Source organism: Neoarius graeffei, chromosome 3 (assembly GCF_027579695.1).
Source record: "Neoarius graeffei isolate fNeoGra1 chromosome 3, fNeoGra1.pri, whole genome shotgun sequence".
Lineage (NCBI taxonomy): Eukaryota > Metazoa > Chordata > Actinopteri > Siluriformes > Ariidae > Neoarius > Neoarius graeffei.
This window is the reverse complement of record NC_083571.1, coordinates 23,993,371-24,015,147: the sequence shown is the minus strand read 5'-3', so window position 1 is coordinate 24,015,147 and position 21,777 is coordinate 23,993,371. Positions and strand designations below refer to the sequence as shown.

General features: G+C 37.7%; 1 protein-coding gene across 3 annotated transcripts in view; it reads right to left on the bottom strand.

Annotated features, from left to right (window-relative positions):
• The window catches only part of ldb2b (LIM domain binding 2b), a 40,814-nt gene extending 19,244 nt beyond the window's left edge, over positions 1–21,570 (bottom strand). For all 3 annotated transcript variants that reach the window (XM_060915836.1, XM_060915838.1, XM_060915837.1), the window contains exons 1-3: positions 21,326–21,570; positions 12,635–12,737; positions 11,519–11,691 (exon numbers count right to left, since the gene is read on the bottom strand). In XM_060915836.1, the coding sequence (XP_060771819.1) occupies positions 11,519–11,691; positions 12,635–12,737; positions 21,326–21,457 (408 nt within the window). In that variant the 5' untranslated portion in view covers positions 21,458–21,570. The remainder of the gene's footprint in view (positions 1–11,518; positions 11,692–12,634; positions 12,738–21,325) is intronic.
• Positions 21,571–21,777: the final 207 nt, after the last annotated feature.

Below are 21,777 nucleotides of genomic sequence, written 5' to 3'. Positions count from 1 at the left end.
GTGTGTGCATCATATTCTTATTAGTTGCAGTCAAAAGGGAAAAAAAGATAAGGTAAGAAAAAAACATGAATGCGACAGAGAATGATGGAGCGTGTGCTCAGGCACTGAGAAAGAGAGAAGAATGATGGACAAAGAATGAAAAAGGAACAGGAATATGTGTTGTGAGTGGTATGTACTTTAAAATAGAAGTGGAAAAAAATGGAAGTATAAATATCTTAGAAAATGTAAAATATACATATAATTTGTGCAGTAGCTCTGTCCCCCAGTTTATCTGTACTTTTTAATGGCTAAATTATATTTAATGGAAAATTATGACTAATTAACTAAGTGAAATGTGCAAGATGTCTGACTGATTTAAATCATCGATGCTGTTTTCTGTTCAGACAGCCAGCACTTCAAATCCAGGGAAAATGATTTACTTATTAAACTGGCAATTTCAGAGGAGAAATTTCTCTATTTGGAACTCTGAACCCCAACATTCTGTTGCCGGAGGAACGGTGGGTAACCGAGAGGTTGGCATGGCAACAGGCGGGATGTAATCCCAGCAGACGCACTCTAATCAATGCCTACACACACACACACACACACACAAAGTATTTTTGCTAGTTAGCTCAAATCTAAGGTTTTTTTGCAAATCAATATCTAATTCACCGATAGCAATTTACTAAAAAACAAAGTTGGATATATCACTGCCATGCAGAACTTTACACTAGCATGTCGCGACATATGAATATTATAAATTTGCATATCATAAAAAAGGAAATCAAGTGAATTTGAATGCGTGCTTTCATGTGATGCAACAACTGTGCACTTAAAAACTTTATTTCTTCTTTAATAGATTTTTTTCCTGTAAAACCCGTTATAAGACTATCAACTAGAGTGATATTATTAAAAATGTTTGTGTATTAATAATATATCAAAAAATTAACAGCCTTTGGAATCAAACCACCCATTTTCTATACCATTAATCCATCACAGGGAAGATGGAGCCAATCCAAGCTGACATCGGGCGAGAGGCAGGGTACATCCTGGACAGGTCACAGGGCTAACACAGACAGACTAGAGAGACAGACAGCCATTTGCACTCACGTTCACATTCACATGCACAGTAAAATTTAGAGAAGCCAGTTGACCTAATCCACATACAGTGGTGCTTGAAAGTTTGTGAACCCTTTAGAATTTTCTATATTTCTGCATAAATATGACCTAAAATATCATCAGATTTTCACACAGAGAACCCAGTCAAACAAATGAGACAAAAATATTATACTTGGTTATTTATTTTTTTAGGAAAATGATCCAATATTACATATCTGGGAGTGGCAAAAGTATGTGAACCTCTAGGATTAGCAGTTCATTTGAAGGTGAAATTAGAGTCAGGTGTTTTCAATCAATGGGATGACAATCAGGTGTGAGTGGGCACCCTGTTTTATTTAAAGAACAGGGATCCATCAAAGTCTGATCTTCACAATACATGTTTGTGGAAGTGTATCATGGCACGAACAAAGGAGATTTCTGAGGACCTCAGAAAAAAGTGCTGTTTATGCTCATCAGGCTGGAAAAGGTAACAAAACCATCTCTAAAGAGTTTGGACTCCACCAATCCACAGTCAGACAGATTGTGTACAAATGGAGGAAATTCAAGACCATTGTTACCCTTCCCAGGAGTGGTCGACCAACAAAGATCACTCCAAGAGCAAGGCGTGTAATAGTTGGCGAGGTCACAAAGGATGCCAGGGTAACTTCTAAGCAACTGAAGGCCTCTCTCACATTGGTTAATGTTAATGTTCATGAGTCCACCGTCAGGAGAACACTGAACAACAATGGTGTGCATGGCAGGGTTGCAAGGAGAAAGCCACTGCTCTCCAAAAAAAACATTGCTGCTCGTCTGCAGTTTGCTAAAGATCACATGGACAAGCCAGAAGGCTATTGGAAAAATGTTTTGTGGATGGATGAGACCAAATAGAACTTTTTGGTTTAAATGAGAAGCGTTATGTTTGGAGAAAGGAAAACACTGCATTCCAGCATAAGACCCTTATCCCATCTGTGAAACATGGTGGTGGTAGTATCATGGTTTGAGCCTGTTTTGCTGCATCTGGGCCAGGACGGCTTGCCATCATTGATGGAACAATGAATTCTGAATTATACCAGCTAATTCTAAAGGAAAATGTCAGGACATCTGTCCATGAACTGAATCTCAAGAGAAGGTGGGTCATGCAGCAAGACAACAACCCTAAGCACCCAAGTCATTCTACCAAAGGATGGTTAAAGAAGAATAAAGTTAATGTTTTGGAATGGCCAAGTCAAAGTCCTGACCTTAATCCAATCGAAATGTTGTGGAAGGACCTGAAGCGAGCAGTTCATGTGAGGAAACCCACCAACATCCCAGAGTTGAAGTTGTTCTGTACAGAGGAATGGGCTAAAATTCCTCCAAGCCGGTGTGCAGGACTGATCAACAGTTACCGGAAACGTTTAGTTGCAGTTATTGCTGCACAAGGGGGTCACACCAGATACTGAAAGCAAAGGTTCACATACTTTTGCCACTCACAGATATGTAATATTGGATCATTTTCCTCAACAAATAAATGACCAAGTATAATATTTTAGTCTCATTTGTTTAACTGGGTTCTCTTTATCTACTTTTAGGACTTGTGTGAAACTCTGATGATGTTTTAGGTCATATTTATGCAGAAATATAGAAAATTCTAAAGGGTTCACAAACTTTCAAGCAGCACTGTATCTTTGAACTATACGAGGAAACCCATGCAAGCACGAGGAGAACGTGCAAACTCCACACAGAAAGGCACCAGATGACCAGCAGGTTCGAACCCAGAACCAGTGCACCACCATGTCACCCCAAAGCAAACATCTGGATCTATACAGTATTAGTCATTTCCAGTTCTCATATTGAGCAAAGGCTATACAGAGCTCCTTTAAATCCATGATTTCTCCAGCTCGTTTTCCAAGAAGCAACCAAACCTGAGTGCTTGCCAAGTATCTTGCAGTTTTCTACATGATTACTTTATAACTGATTAGTATCTGAACTGTAGAGTTGTGCATGATTTTACAATTAGGGTCCCATTTCTCATTTCCAACTGTAAAAAATTAACCGTTTTTAAAAAATACAAGTCTAAACCTATCTCAGATCTATTTGCTGAAGGTTTCTTTGTTGACAGTGGCTGCATTTTGCTCTTAAATGAGCAACAGGGATGAAAGTAACAGGGTTGAGGGGTTGTTTTTTTTTAGCATAGAATTAGCAAATAGACAAAATACAGTTAAGTAGCATGTATGCGACTGGTATGAGGATTCACTTAACATTTGAAACAGGTATATCTCACAGACTTTCAAGGTGACCAGTAGAATGAGGGAACTTAATTATCTTATTCCCATGATGTCAGGAAATTTGCATAATGCAACTTCCTGTCAAACATGTAACTTGTGGAACATTCCAAATATTTCATATGGTTGAAAATGTTCAGGTAATAGGACTGAGTGAACATCAATGCACTTATAAGGATATGTCAAGCATGGATTCACACATTAAAGGAACAGTCCACCGTATTTCCATAATGAAATATGCTCTTATCTGAATTGAGACGAGCTGCTCCGTACCTATCCGAGCTTTGCGCGACCTCCCAGTCAGTCAGACACAGTCAGACGCGCTGTCACTCCTGTTAGCAATGTAGCTAGGCTCAGTATGGCCAATGGTATTTTTTGGGGCTGTAGTTAGATGCGACCAAACTCTTCCACGTTTTTCCTGTTTACATAGGTTTATATGACCAGTGATATGAAACAAGTTCAGTTACACAAATTGAAACATAGCGATTTTCTATGCTATGGAAAGTCCGCACTATAATGACAGGCGTACTAACACCTTCTGCGCGCTTCGGCAGCGCATTGATACGGAGCTCAGATATCAATGAGCTGTCGAAGCGCGCAGAAGGTGTTAGTACGCCTGTCATTATAGTGCGGACTTTCCATAGCATAGAAAATCGCTACGTTTCAATTTGTGTAACTGAACTTGTTTCATATCACTGGTCATATAAACCTATGTAAACAGGAAAAACGCGGAAGAGTTTGGTCGCATCTAACTACAGCCCCAAAAAATACCGTTGGCCATACTGAGCCTAGCTACATTGCTAACAGGAGTGACAGTGCGTCTGACTGCATCTGACTGACTGGGAGGTCGCGCAAAGCTCGGACAGGTACGGAGCAGCTCGTCTCAATTCAGATAAGAGCATATTTCATTATGGAAATACGGTGGACTGTTCCTTTAATGCAAGCATAATGATATATGTATATTTAAAGTATTTTAACCCTTAGATGCATAAGTGGGGCACAAACGTACCCCAGTGGTAGTTTTGTTGCAAAATCTTTGTCATTTTACATTTATATTGTCTAACCTTCCATGTATTCCTCAAATAGGGTGTTTTTGATATGGTCTCATTTGGATTTGTATGTATAGTTTTTTTTCTTTTAAGTTATTTTATATTTTGTATCAATACCCAACTTTTCCATAAGTGGGGTCAAAACGTACCCCAAGCATTTTATATGGAGTTTCGGTTGATATCCCTAGGAACTTTTTATTTTTGTCACCTCTGGTTGTCAGGAATACATTTGTTGCCGATCAACACATCTACTGCTTACATTCTCACCACCCTGAAGAGCATTTTTACTCAGCAACACACATGTAAGTATTATCATCAGTTTTATTCGCCATACTAATTCACTGTCCTAAAATGTTAACTTATTTTCAACATCAATGAATCTTGTGTGATTGTGTTGTTACTGCATACTTATGTTGTTCTATACTTATTTTTATTACACTAGCTTACTGTGCTAACAGTAAAGTACGGCTTCCAAACTGCAACCTCAATGATGAGAAAACCTTGAAGAAAAAGGGAAGAGGGACATTTGATGTCAGAGTGGAGGAGAACCACAACATTTGTGCTGTGACATGGTACGACACCCATCAGGTGACACTTGTGTCATCCTTTACTGGCCCAGAACCAGTGGAAAAGGTTAAACGTTGGGACAAAACTGCCAAAACATTTGTGGAAGTTCAGAGGCCTAACATCGTGGCGACCTACAACAAAAACATGGGGGTAGTGGATTTGCTGGACTCATTTGCGGCCAAGTACAAGTTTCCTCTCAAGTCCCATCATTGGTACATCTACATCTTCTGGCACACAATTATTCTAGCTGTGATCAACACTTGGCTCCTGTACAAACGGGACTGCAAGGCCTGGGCTATTCCAAAGAAAGAGATCCTGATCAGGAGACGGTTTCAGGCCCAGTTGGCATCCTCCCTTATCCTGACTGGCACATCTGTCCCAGTGCCAAAGCGAGGGCGGCCATCCTCAAGCCCTATGAGTTCTCCAGCTGCTAGGCCCTCTAAGAGGAGAAATGCACACCCACCAAGTGATGTCTGCAAAGACATGACTGGGCATTTCCCCCATCAAAGCTGACGGGGGAAGGTGCAGACAGTGTGCTAAAGGCTACACTAACACTGTTTGTATGAAGTGTGATGTCCGCCTTTGTTTTTCAGAACAAAGAAACTGCTTTTTGGACTACCATAGGTAAAGAAGGGAGATGTAAAAATGCATCTTAAGTTTGTTTTCAGATTTGTACATACAGCATTCATCCAGTGTTTTTAAAGAGTGGAAATTACTTTTTTTGAATAAATTACTTGTCATAAAACAATATAACATGTCTGACTATTATTGTTGTTGTTTGTTGTGAAGATACAATCACTTCTGTGACCCTTTATCAGCAGGAAAGTGAAGACAAACACACCCAGATCATTTACAGTGTGTGAATGATGCCAGTGAAATTCTGCTACCTACCCTTGAGAGCCAACGTTGTAATTTTACAACATTTCCCCAAAAAGTTGCTAAAATGTCAAAATTAAAAAAGAAACACAATTTTTGCATCAGAGCCTTCCTAGAACAACATATATTAGGTTGAGAAATTTTTTTTACACTTTTTTTCTATATTTGGGTGTTAAGGGGATAAGTAAACATGTAAATAAAGTGCATGAGAACATCATACAACATCATACTGTTGTCATTGTGTCATTACTGTTTCTCTCATCATTCTCTCCACTGGAGAATATGTTATCCTCTGAGATACCGCTATACGGATGAGCACACACACACACACAAATTCAACTGTACATGTACAGACATACAAAAACAAACAACAAACAAATTCACACAAGACAAACACAAACAAACATACAAAGTGGTGAATGAACATGTCAAATATCAAAATATGGCATTAACAAGCAACTCTGAACAACATAAAATCAGTTTCCACTCAAAAATGCCCTAATTCCAATTGGGGTCATTTTTGACCCCACTCATGGAAGAGTGTAGGTCTGGTCGTTCATGCATCTAAGGGTTAATATAAAGTATATATAGTATTTGAAGGTAAAGTGTAGTTCTAGTGGGCAGGGTCAGGCAAAATCCTGGGCTCTAGATAGATTTTTATTCATATTTTAAGCTAATTATCTGAAACATGTCCACATGTTGTTGTGAAAGACACTTTATTTGAAGTAAAATCTGTTTTACCTTTACTGTGGATGGAAAGGCAATAAAAATGCCTTGACTCGAGGAGAAAGTGAGTGGATGCTTACAGTATATTGTATATACAGTAAATTGTTAATAGCTTTAAAATTAGCCCCAAGTACACTATACGCATGGTATAGCTGAAATCTGAGTACTCCAAGCACACTGGCTTTATTAGCACTCAAGTATCTTCACGTCTTCATACATGTGTAACGCTAAATAGCTCTAATAGCTCTGAAGTATTACCAATATCAACATGTTTGGCTAATGATTGTTTGATAGTTTTCTAGGAGTTATTTTATAATTGATAATTATACAGTTCTACATAAATAGCTATTGAAAATATTTCAAGTTTGATGCATTCCTTATTATGTATATAAATTAAGACAAAATTTCTACAGTGCAGTAACCTACTTTTTCAAGAACACTGTTTTCTCAATAGAAATAGATTGAATGGGACAAAAAGGAGCTAAAGTTGCTTGAAATGCTCAACAGTGTGAAATAATAAACAACAGGGAACGCAATAAAATTGTAGACAGCAGCTATTTAGGGATGGACTTGAAGATAACATGTTATGGTTACCAGGAAAAGGGAACTAACTCTCTTAAATAAAGTGCCTGCTAGGTTCTGTGAGCTATAATGTAGCTTTATTACCTCCACCAACTTTGTCAGAGGAGGTTATGTTTTCACCTCCATTTGTTTGTTTACCTGTTCCCAACATAACTCAAAAAGTAGTGAATGGATTTGGATGAAATTTGGAGGAAAGGTGGGCCATGGGCAAAGAAACAAAGCATTAGATTTTGAAACAAATCTGGATATGTAAGTGGATCCAGGATTTTTTGCTTTTCCCAATGTAACTCAAAAAATAATGAACGGATTTGGATGAAATTTGGTGGAAAGGAGGTGAACAATGGGCCAAGGAACAACTGATTAGATTTTGAAGCAAATCTGGATATGTATGTGGATCCAGGATCCAGGTATATTTGCGGATCCAGGATTTTTTTTTTGTCTTTTCCCAATGTAACTCAAAAAGTAATGAACGGATTTGGATGAAATTTGGTGGAAAGGAGGTGAACAATGGGCCAAGGAACAATTGATTAGATTTTGAAGCAAATCTGGATATGTATGTGGATCCAGGATTTTTTTTTTTTTGTCTTTTCCCAATGTAACTCATAAAGTAGTGAACGGATTTGAATGAAATTTGGTGTACAGCTTTAGTATTATCCTAGGTTCAAGAGATTTGATTTTAATGTTGATAATATGTTACTTGGCAGAGGTATGCACTCTACTGTGTGCCCTTCTAGTTAATAAATGTAGCTTGTCTTCCCAAATACTTACTGTACGATCATAGCTTATTTTTTACAAGAAACTTGGACTATATTAGCTAAGCTGCAGCATGACTCTTTCCTTTTTAATCTTGGTAAAGCCTAAAGTTTGCAGTAACTAAATAAATTGTAGCTACTGCAGTACTTGTCCTATATAGTTACCTATAAATTTAAACTATGATTATAGTTGTTGTATGTTTTTTTAATCAGATAAAGATATGAACTAACATAGTTTCAGACTTCAGCATGCATGAAATCGTATGAAAGTATACAAAGTAAAGATTAGTGTTAGCGTTATATTGTCTTGCTGAACAAAAACCGAACAAAAACAGCCACGTCATCTTTGTTATGTTCACATTCGTACAAATGTTTTATGAAATAGAGTTGAATTTAACAACCAAAAGTATTCAGAACACTACGATAAAAGCAAGGAATCAAACACAATCAAGACAATGGGGCATGCTGTTATAGGAAAATAATCAATGACTGATAAAAGCACGTCACTCATTATTATTATTAATATTATTATTATCATTATTATTATTGTTGTTGTTATTGTTGTTTATTCCTCTAATACCATAGCAGTTTTTCAACAATTCCAATTTTCAATTTATTTACATTTTTTATTAATGAAAAACATATTTTAACCATTTATAGTTACATGTAATATTACAGAATATCCACAAAGCAAGCTTGTTCCGGGTATTACTTGTGCTATTACGTTACAATATGTAAGTGCAACATCCTCTATCCTAAAGACTTGGCTTAAAACATACTGACTGTTCAAAGTCCTGACATCCCAGACTCCATCTCAATAGCTTCACATATCAATGATTATATGTTTTTCTTTGTTAAGTACCGTAACAACACAATTGTTTTTCCATCAATTTCATCATTTGCCAACCTTATCATATGACAGCTCCCCACTGGAAAGGTTGAAGGTGAACACGTGTTTCCTCTGAGATGTGTGAAATCAGCCAGCTGCATCTTTTCAAACTGCTGCTCATATCAAGCTGCATAACACTGTCGTGCAACACACTCAGACAAAAGTGCTATTTGCCCTCTTCCACATACTGTATATGAGCTACACATGCCCATGATTGATTTTACTCTCTAGATTGTGGCACTGTCAGAAATAGAACTAAAAAAAAATAGAGCGGCAGCTACAATTATCGACACCTTAACAATCTTTTGGCCATTGCAAAAGTAGAAAATACTTTCAATACATACATTGTGCATGAATAATTACTCAAACTTCCACTGGAAAAAAATGAGTTGATTCCCGATTACTTAGCATATCAGATCACATGACACTGTTCCACAATTATTGACACCTTTGGCTACAGTTATCGGCACCGTTCCACAATTATCGACATCCAGATCATTATTTATTAAAAAAAATAATCGGTACATGGCATTAAGTTAACAAAACATAGTTTTTATTTAAAATTTGTTTTACATAGACTTATATTTAGTACAAAATATCTTTTATATAAATATATTGATGTCGGTGCTTACGTAAATGAGGAAGTAATTCTAATGTTTGTAAACAAATGAACTGATAATGTTTAACCTGTGTCAGAAAATCTTTTTGCTCCACTTTCCAAGTATTTTCATAGATCACATTTTGTTAATCATTTGTTGTTATTTGTATTAATTTCCAGTTTTGTCGTTTACCAATAAATGTCAACAGGGAATTGACATTGTAACCACATGAAAATCCAGGTCAAAGGTCTCATGTCATTCCTTGAACCAAAATATAAAATGTCGATTGATATTGTAATACATGATAGATATTTACAACAAATTGCAAAAAAATATTTTCTGAATGGAATCGAAAAATCTCAATAATTCAAGCATGTAATTTTTTTATATGCTAGGAATTTAATTCTGGTCTAATTCTATTTACTGCAATAGGATTCAAAATACTCTATAAACATTCCATTCTGTTATGAATCAGAATTTTTTTTTAATAAATCACAGCCCTTTTATTTTTTTAAAGTGCTTTATCTACTTCAACAATGTTACACAAAGATCGATACGTAACAGTTATAAATGTCACTTAATTCCACAGGGTGTCGATAATAGTGGACACCGGTGAAAGTGATCACTATTATCGACACCTCACGTGACTTCTCAAACGCACGTTTAGATACAAAATGGCGACTGTCAAATGAAAGAGTAAGAAACAAAGTAGGTTTCAACAAGGAGATCATGAAATATCGGTGAATTTGATAAGTAAAAACATGTCCATGATCTTTCCACCATGCTTACCTGCGATGATAACATCCGGGTTTTCCTCAAATTGCTGATTGTGCTAAAAAAATTCCATCTCAAGTAACGAGCTGTATCATCAGACGACAAAATCAAAGGGCGAGGCGGGTCTTCCGGTTGATTAATTAACCAGTAATAACTGTTGTAACTGAAACTCAGCTTTGTAGAATTGTTTTTTATTGGTAAATCTGAAAAGGTGTTGATAATTATGGACTGCTGATAATTGTAGCTCTATATCTCAAAAAAGATGAGGCTTTTTTTTCTATTGTGAATCTTGAAAGCCCTGCAACACACTTTTTATTTAATCATTATTTAAATGAACCTTAGATCATTTGGAGTGTTTGCTATTCAAGTCCCCATGAATGAATTTTATTTATTTATTTATTATCAGAACAATAATGTCATAGATGTAGTGCACATTTGTATATCCCTGTGATATTTTTGAATTATGGCCAAGACTGCTGTCAAAGCTTCCATTATCGAAAATGATTTCCGACCAATCATAATTTGAATTTATTCACACTGGGCTATAAAGTGAAAACAATACCCAGTTTTAAAAATCTGTTTCCCTTCGTGAATAATAATATATCTGTTGCCCTGCAGCTGCAGTGTTACGTGTCATTTCATGTCATCCTCTGAGAAGATGTAAAGATCTCAGCTGATATTGTAAATATACTAAAGACCATGATAGTACGTTGTACAATTCTCATGTCACGAATTTATCACATCAGTTCACTTGTGTGTTTGTACCTGTCCCTAGTTATACTGAATGAATTACATTAGGTAAGGTATTATACATCTTAGTAATGTGATGTTCTGTGATTAAGCAACATTAATTAGACTTTTACAATGACATGAATTGACACATGTATATTTTAAGAAATAAAGATGGAAAGGAATAGAGAGAATGAAGGGAGAGTCTCTGTGTGTGTGTGTGTGTGTGTGTGTGTGTGTGTGTGTGTGTGTGTGTGTGTGTGTGTGTGTGTGTGTGTGTGAGAGAGAGAGAAAGAGAGAGAGAGAGCGCAAGAGGTGGGAAGGGGGGAGAGGGAAAAGGGGAGCTATATTTTCCTTTTTTGTTTTGTGCAGCTCAGCCCTGAATTCACAATGAGGAGGAACACATTACTGCTCACACTGTGCAGTGTGTGTGCATGTGTGTGTGCGTGCGTGTGAAGATGAGAGAGTGAGGGGTTTGTGTGCGAGCAAAAGAATATGTGAATATGTAAGTGAAAGAGGCAAAGAATATGTGAAAATGTATATTGTCATGTACCTACAGCTACTGAGTTGATAGTTTGTTGGTAGTATAGGTGCTGTGCGTGCGTGCATGTGTGTGTGTGTGTGTGTGTGTGTGTACCTTTGTGAACGTGGGCTTGCCATGTTGTGTTATCATGGTGCACTGGTGGCAGTCTACAGTGATGGTTGAGCTGTTGAATGACTCTTTTGTGTGCTTGAGCTCGAAAAACAGCTCGTACACTCCTCCTTCGTATAGCGTGCTGAAGAAACGGGGGATCAGCGCCCGTCCGATCGCTAGGAGGAAGACGGAGAACGAGGGAGGAGGATAACGAAAGAAGGAAGAGTGTGGGATTAGGATTTGGGATGCAACTTGACACATTATCTATAATCATAACTCAGTAGAATAGTACAGATGTGAAGGAATGGAATGGAATAGAATAGAACAAAAAGTGCCAAAAAGTTGATAAAAATTCATTTTAAAAAATCTTAATATATTTTAATATATAAATATATGTTTATTTGTTCAGCTTCAGCTACACTGGTAGTCTTGTTAGAAATGAGAAATAAACAGGCTACTGAATAGAGCTGGAGGTTTAAGTCCAACAGACTGCACACACACACACACACACACACACACACACACACACACACACACACATACACACACTACTTAGAGCTCTGCGGTTGTCAGTCATGCCGGGAGATGCATGTGAAGTCTGAAGCAGCATGTTTATTTAATCACCTCGTACCTGCCAATCAAGTCTTGCCCTGTACATTCGGAATGAGGATGGTAAAAGCGAAATGAAGTCCCCCCGCATACACACACACACACACACACACACACACACACGCGCATGCACCCCCCACCCCCACCCCTCCATCTATCTCTCTTCTATCTCTCTCTCTCTTTCCTCTCTCTTTTCTCTGTTTCTCGCTTCTCCCTTCGCGCTCTCTCCCGCCGGAATTTGTGAATGACACCGTGCCTGAGGGATTGTGATGATGATGACAGTGTTGGTAAACATCTCTGTTGTTTGCAACACGACGCCTTTTAAATCATCCGATTTGGAATCACAGTGCAGATTAAGCAACATCTGCAATTCACATTATGCTACTTTTGAGACAGAGATTTTTGTTTTATGTGCAGGGCGCTGCGTTACATCTACCTCGATCAGGACTTGCATTCTCATACAGCATCCATATCAACCAGTTCCTGTTTAATTTGATCAGGAATACTCACTATATGTCTTTGGTCCATCCTCGAGACAGAACGAGAGTGTTAATGTTGCATCGTCCTCAAAGAACTCGGTGCAAAACGCATCCCACCATAGTATATCACAATCCTGTGAAAACACACACACACACATACACACACACAAAGGCTGATGACTACATGACCATGATATTACCATATGTGTTTCCTTACATATTGAAGTTATATCCTATGTATCACCATCACCACTGTAGCTGTGTGCATCAGCAATGACTTATATCTACTGGCACATAAGCTGGATTTATCAACATTCTGGCTTTATATTGGTTTATAAATGGGTTTAACCATAAACCAGCATGGTGATATACTGTGATAAGAAAAAACATAATACTGTTAATTGTAATGACAATTATATCATGAAAAAGGAAGTAGAAAATTTCAGTTTTAAAAGGAACATGAGAACCAACCATTTTAATACATGCAGTGCCTATAATACAGCAGCACTATACGGTGACAGGACATGCACTACAATACAGTAATATATAGAGGATATTACATGGTGGTACGAAGATATGAAATTTATCATCGAGTGGTGAATATATTTCACGACTGATCTTCGCACCACCGTGTAATATTCTTTTTATGATACAGACACATCCAGAAACATGAAAAAAATATGCAAGTTAATCAAAAGAATTTTAATTTTGAACCGGTTCACCATTTTGACAACGCACATCCAGTCAGTGGGAAAACACTGGGAGTGACATCATTGGAGTGAAATATCAGGAGTTATTATACATACAGGACACTTTTTCCATGGAATAAAAATGTATTCTATTCCCTTCTAGTGGGTTTATTGATAGCCTGCAATATTGTTAGCATATTGCTTATCCTAAGTGTATTACGCCACTCTATCCAATGGAGAATGAGCGTGCAATATTGTTACAATATTGCACATTGTCAAAACAACATGACATCGCATGTTGGAGATGTAAAACTTCCGCGCTAGCAAGTGACTGTGACAATTTGTAAATAAACATGGCTGCCAGGTTTGCTTTGTTAAAAACGGAAGATTTTGAGAGAATTTTGGCTGCCAGGTCGCGCCATTGTTGATTTTAAATGTAGCTAAGTAATTACACAGGGAAAATAATAATAATAATAATAATATTCAGCTTGACTGTGCTAGCGTTGGCCTTCACTAACACTACACCAGCTAGAAGGTAACTTGATTCCCACGCTAATAGCACCGAGTCATGGCTAAGCTTGCAAATGCCTTCACTAACACTAGTGATGAATGCTACACTAGCTGGAAGGTGACTGCACTGCCACGCTAACAGCACTGAGTCGCGGGTAAGCTCAGCTCCTTGTCTTTGATTTGGTCAGTATCATCCTAGCTGAATGGAATATATCTGATATACCACTCAACGCCAGCCAATATTATTTAAATATGTCACTCGGAGCCGTGATGTATCTCGTATGAAAAATGTGAGTTTTTCAACACGAGAAGATAAACTTCATCCCTTCAAGCCAATGTGTGATTTTCTTTTTATTATATAGGCACATTCACAAACAAAAAGTAGCCAAATTTATCAAAACAATTCATCGATTTCCTCATGAGTAAAGATATTGGAAAATATGTTGCTCAATGTCCCGGCTGTAGCTCGTATGAAAAATACAAGTGGTATATTTCCCAGTAAAACACTTGTGTCTATAGATATGAGTGTTTTACTGGGAAATACACCACTCATATTTTTCATACAAGCTACAGCCAGGACAAGGAGAACCAAAACTATGACATAATACTCTATATGTCACTTGTGAGGAAGCTGATGAATGTTTTGATAAATTTGGCTACTTTTTGTTTGTGAATGTGTCTATATAATAAAAAGAAAATCAAATGTTGGCCTGAAGGTATGAAGTTTATGTTCTGGTGTTAAAAAACTTGCATTTTTCATACAAAATACATCATAAATCTGAGTGACATATTTAAATAATATTGACTGGCTTTAATTCATGGTCTATCAGATATATTCAATTCAGCTAGAATGACACTGAAAGAGTCGAAGACAAGTTCAATATCATGCTAGCTGAATGGAATATATCTGATATACCATGAAAAAAGCTATTATTATTATTATTATTATGCACACACACTCTCTTTTCCAGTTTTTCAATGTCCATTGCTATGTTTTTCTCTTGTAAATATGCATGAAGAATATCTAATGAAGTTTTGGTAGACTTTCAGGTGTTCAACACATCTTTCTCTTTCCCAGCGAACAAAGAAATGGTTCTGTGCATGCGCAGCAGAAAACTCTCTCATTGAATATTTGCATCAGCTCCAATGTGTGATGTCATGTTGTCTTGACAACATGCAATATCATAAACCACATTCAACATTCATTCTCCATTGGGTAGAGTGACATAATACACTGTAAAACCCGATAAGGTCACTGAGCTCAAAAATTTTATTGAAACCGATTACGTAAAAATTTTTGAGGTAAGTAACTTAAATTTTTTAAGGTAAGATTTCTTAAAAATTACACTATAGTTACACTTAATTGTAATTTTTAAGAAATCTTACCTTAAAAAATTTAAGTTACTTACCTCAAAAATTTTTACGTAATTGGTTTCAATAAAATTTTTGAGCTCAGTGACCTTATCGGGTTTTGCAGTGCAGTGTTTTCCCGCTGACTGGACACACATTGTCAAAATGGCAAATCGGCTCAAAAGTAAAATACTTTTGATTAACTTTTGTTTTTTTTTTGTGGATTTGTGCATGTAATATAAAGAATATTACACTGTGGCACGAAGATATGAAGTTTATCTTCTTGTGTTGAAAAATATTTCATTTGTTCGCTTCATTCACTCATGAATATGTTCACCACTCGAAGACAAACTTCATATCTTTGCGCCATCGTGTAACATCCTCTGTGTGTGTGTGTGTGTGTGTGTGTGTGTGTGTGTGTGTGTGTGTGTGTATATAAACTGTCATGTTTTGTTTTCCTGGTATCATACCACACACATTTGAATAGTGACGTAAAAGTTATATGGTTATGTTATAGTTATACAGACCTATATACCTGCATATATTATATGAGCAGAAGAAGAAATCACACACACACACACACACACACACACACACACACACACACACACACACACACACACACCTTCTCTCTCTCTCTCTCTCTCTCTCTCTCTCTCTCCATCACACAAAAGTCAAAAATTGGTCAATTAGTGTGAAATTACCAGCGACTGTTCTAAATGAACAGTTTTCAACTAATCACTAAAATGATAATAATACACTTGTAATGTTCCATCCATTTCAACACACACATAAGGTTAAACTAACCCTGTTCATTCTTACAGTGTTGAATGAACACTTACAGGTGTGAATTTATTTTTCCAACATTGAATTAATTCCTGCATTAAATATTAGTCTTAAATGAATACAGTACTTACAGCCTGGAATGAACTATTACAGCACTGACCTGTTATCTGTTGTGGTGATAAATTAAGCCCTGTGGTGTGGTGCTGAATAAACTCTTACAGCACTGAAGGAATGTGTAGAAAAATGTTACATTAGCTCTTGGGGTCAGATGAATGTGTACAGCCCTGAATGAATTATTATTATAATAGAGTATTATTGAATTATTTCCTGCACTGCTCTATGAATGAACACAGTATGGTATTAAAACTATGCAGCATGATAGACAGTTTTCTATTACCTATTACAGTGTTGATGTAACCACAGCAGTGCTGAATTAACACCCATGATTGTTGTTGACATTCTGAACAAACACCTACAGTGCTAAATAAACACATAAAGCAACATACAGTGTTGAATTAATACTGTATACAATAACATATGATTTTTTTCACACAGTCTCAAATTACCACCTACAGCTTCCACTGACACCTTTGGTCCTGAAACCTGAAAGTGTTGAATAGCTACCTACATTATAGAATAAACATACACCGTGCCCTCCAGAACACGGGCGATTGCTCTAAGACAACGAGGGAGGCTCAGCCTCCTCTAAAAATGACGAACATCGTGTAGGATGAATTGCGCAAGGCTTATGTTATAGCCGACCTTATAACATTGCTATTTCAGATCCAGAATCATAGAAATATATGTGCTCAACCCAACTACAGTGCGAAATCATTCCGTTATAACTTTCCCCAGTTCGCCTAATGTGTACGTGAGTTTTTCCCCCTCGTGACAGCGCGATGCAGCCCAGCCTCAGTGGACTTCAATGGCATTCAGGAGCTATGTGCTTTTCAATCTCAAAATGCAAGACGGTTATTGGACAAATACTGCGAAAACGCCCGCCCACCGGACTCCCAGCCTCACAGTGGGAGGGACATGGCAGTTTCCGCGAGGAGACTTGTGATTGGTGAAAACAGCCGGATATTTTCTTTGATTGACAGCTCGTTTCAAATATAGACAGGCAGCGGTGAATTTCAGTTCGGTCCCATGCGGATTCGCAAGTGCTGTGGTGTATTGTAAGAGATCAGCTTACATTTCGATTTCATTCATTACATACGATTTCTACCAGCTTTTTTAGTTTGTATATATTTTCATTGTAAATAAAGTGTAAATATAGTGTTGTCAAGTTTGCTATCTTAGTTCCAGAAATTTCATTTATTTGAGTGACTGAACTTGAACTTGAGGGGGCTAGTCAGCTAGCAAGAAAGCTGCACACGGATGCCAAGCATTGTGATTTAATTTTGGCGAAGCCATTTGCCAGTCTTCCTTTCGAGGAAAAAATTAAAATTAAAGAGCAGGGTAGACCAACGCCTCAAATTGACTTGGTGAAAAAGGTAGGGAATAATACTCGTTCCTTTCAGCTCTCCTGGTACGAGAAAGTGAATTGGCTAACAGCAAGTGACCCACATCAACAACAGTAAATAGGCTACTTTAGTAATATGTCATGGATGGACCAAAAATATAGAATCTATTTAAAATGTTTATGCTGAGTATATTATATTGGAATATATATTTTTCTGGATATGAATTAAACACAGCTACAATTTGGAAAACATTTTTAAACAAAAACATAGCCGAGAACATTTCACACTACAGACCTGGATTAAAAGTGAATGGTTATCAAAATTGTCAATAAAACATTTCTCAGTCAAAATAAGTAAAATATAGGGAAAGTGTCATGGAATGAAATGTGTGGCACCCAGCTCTATGTTTGGCTCCCCGCTTGTGCCTATTCCAGAACACTCTGCTGTTACTGCTGAGGTTCCTGACAAAGAGCTGCTTTCAATAATGATCAATTTTTAAACAACATGCCACATGCCACAATTTTAAAATATAAAATGTTAAAATATACCCCCCCAACACCACCATCATGTATATTGGACAGTAGGCTAATGGGCCAAAAGAACCTGTTATTTCAGTTTGTGACCCTGCCAACAATCAGCCAGATCAGAGGCAAGAGTATGGGCAAAATTGATGTGTTTTTTCTTTTAAAATCTGGAAATATCGTAACCGACCAGCCTCCCCTGTTTGCAAGACTACCAGCTGCCACTGCTCCAGAAGTATTGACACCCTTCCTAAAAATGAGCACAATAATTCAAAATTTTCCAGTTTCAATGCAATAATTCTCATCAGCACTACTTTTTAGAACAACAATAATAACAATATTTATTTTGTCTCCAAAATACAGTACTGGGCAAAAGTCTTAAGCACCTTTTTTTCATAGAAACTTTGTTATAGAGTTCTATTTTATGACTTCTATATTATCAAGTCAGTACAAAAACATTTTAGAGTTCCAAACGTTTGTTTTCCAGCCCAAAATTAAATATTACGGAAAAAAGTTTGTATTTGAGCAGTACATTCCATAACACAGCACTTTTCAGATTAAAAAAGAAAACATAATGAAGGCTACTGGGTTTTGGTGCAAAATGAAGAAGCGAGTGTGACAAAGTGTTCAGAAGAACTGTGGCTGGTTCTGTAAGATGCTCATGAGCACTGTACCTGAGACTACTAATTTTTTTTAAAGCAAAGGATCATCTCACACCAAATATTGACTTTGTTTAATTTATTATGGCTTACTGCTTACTGTTTATAGTTTTTTATGTTGAAACATTTCATTTCATTATTTTTAAAGCCATTTTTACTTTATAGCATTTCTTTACATGTGCTGAAGACTTTTGCATAGTACTGTATATGTGCCAAAATGATTGGACTACAGTTTTGGTTTCGAAATCAAGTGCTCAACGCTAAACAAGATGCTTGGAAGTGCTGCAAAAGAGAAGCTCTTTCTGAAAGCAGCACGTGACCTTCACCAAGCATCATTACATCTGCATTTGCTGTTGTGTCCTGGGATTAGATGAAACCAAAATCCAAATTTGTGTTCGTGCACTCCATCAGCACGTTTAATGACAGATCGGGACTTAGTAGACAGAAAAGCACTTGATAGCCGCTGTACAATATGAATCATTGATGCTTCTTGTCACTGGGCTCTTGTGAAGATTGAGGGCATCATGAATTCCTGTGAGGATATTTTACTCCAAAACTCTGATCCAATATCATACTTCCATATTAACACTGAAAGGAATGATTAAAGAAACACAAAATACTGGAATTTTTTTTTTTTTTTTTTGCCATGACCCTACTGAAAATCTGTATGCTGAACTGAAACCGTAAATCCACACACACAAACCTTGGAATATTTTTACAACTTTTTTTGCAAACATCATAAAGCGCAAATTGTAAACATTTTCAAACCAGTATTCTGCAGAAAACAAAAATCCACTATATTGTGCTTAAAAACATGTTTAACTACACACACACACACACACACACACATATAAAACTATAGAAGGTCTGTTTGGGTTTGAGCACAAAATACGACTTAGTGCATGTTACTATTTTTCTTTAATAATCTTTTTTCATTTTCATAATTTACTGGCTGCCAATAATTCTGTACAGATTTGAATTAAGGTCTGTGGTATTTAAATGAAACATAGTGTGGAATCAGTTTGCTCATGTTAAAAAAAACCCTGCATTGTTCAACTTACTACGGTTCTGAATGTCTTAAATTTATTTCTGATTTACTGCAGCGATAATAATAATAAGTGTTAACTAAACACTCTGTAGCCTCATGATGAAGCAAAACACAGATTGCTGAATTCAATCTCACAGCAGCGAACAATCACAGTGTAGAGTTATCTATTATTGTGCTGAATTAACCCCTGCACTGATAAATGATTGGCAATCATGGTGAATTAGCACCTGTGGTGCTGAAATCAAATAACAAGTACTGAGCAAACACCAACAGTGCTCGGTTAACGTACGCTGTTTTACGACGAGTGCTGTTCATCTGAAACCTACATTACTGAAATCGTGTTAAATTATGCACACAGAGTTGACATGATACATTGGTGACCCTTTCAGACCTCTGGAGCTGAAAAAGATTTTCATAAACCTAAAATAAGCAGCGTTGAAGCCATGCACAGATAGTGTTCGATGAATAGAGTACTCTCCTAAGGAGTACTTCCAATCTTGAATGTACTGTATTATTACAGTATTCAGGGGTATTCCTGCAGTGCAGCATTAACACGTTTGCTAAATGGTCAAACAACATGTTTTAATTCTTACAGTTTTAATGTCGAGAAAAACTTCATTAATAATAATAATAATAATAATAATAATAATAATAATAATAATAATAATAAACTACTGGAATGTTAATAATGTTCAGATTCACTCGTGGTGTTGAATGAATACTGTATTTATCCGACTGTAGCCTATTTAATTACTTCCTGCACTACTGTGTTAATTATGATGCTCATGTGTTTAAAAAAAAAATGATGATTGTTGAATGAACCCCAACAGCTTGTGTTGAATAACCTGCAGCATTGTACATAATAATACATACAGTATTGATGCACAGGCGGCACGGTGGTGTAGTGGTTAGCGCTGTCGCCTCACAGCAAGAGGGTCCGGGTTCGAGCCCCGTGGCCGGCGAGGGCCTTTCTGTGCGGAGTTTGCATGTTCTCCCCGTGTCCGCGTGGGTTTCCTCCGGGTGCTCCGGTTTTCCCCACAAAGACATGCAGGTTAGGTTAACTGGTGACTCTAAATTGACTGTAGGTGTGAATGTGAGTGTGAATGGTTGTCTGTGTCTATGTGTCAGCCCTGTGATGACCTGGCGACTTGTCCAGGGTGTACCCTGGCTTTCGCCCGTAGTCAGCTGGGATAGGCTCCAGCTTGCCTGCGACCCTGTAGAACAGGATAAAGCGGCTACAGGTAATGAGATGAGATGAGATGAGTATTGATGCACAATTAGCACAGTGTTGAATGAACTTTCAGTGTTGGCTCTAACTGTTACTGTGTCTAATTAACTCATGCAGTGCTGAATTAAGTCTTGCTGGGCGCATGTAGTCAGGTATTCATTCATTAAATCAGACACAGTGGTGCATAGAGTTTATTACAGCAGCATTTTCATTGCTTGAATTCAAATGGTGTTGGATGAGAGGAGCACTGTGTTCATGATGATGCTCATAATATGACATGGCATGAACTTTTACAATTACACAGCCATGCAGTGTTGAATGAATGAATGAATGAATGAATGAATTGGTGGATGAACCCACACCTGTGGTGCTGATTGATGCCTCATAGTGTTTAATGGAATAGTAGATGAGTGTTGCATTGATGCAGTCAGTTCAAACAGCCCGGTGTCCGGTGCTCTGCGTGCTCACCTCGCTCCGGCTCTGGAGCCGCTTGTTGAGCTCGTGGATGCGGTACTGCGGCTGCGCGGCGCTGGGCGCGTGCCTCCGGTAGAACGGGCCGAACGGCGAGGAGTAAAAAGGGTCGCGCGGCGCGCCGCTCATCGTCCCGGGTGCCGAGTCCGCGCGCGGGCCGCCGCCTCCATACACGCCGCACGTGGGATCGCGGCGCTCGTAAACACACACACACACACACACACATATACCACACACACACACACACAGCAACGAGAGCGCGGGCATCCAATCACCGGAGCCGCCGTAAGAGAGGGAGGGACAGAGGAGAAGAAGAGGAGGAGAAGGGGGGGACAGGGCACACTTTTTAATTTCTCTTTACTGAATATTAAAAATGGCAAAGTTGCCGAATAGCACAAGTTTTAATAAGAGGACGAGTGCGCGCCGGCGTGCGCGCGTTCCCGCAGCCG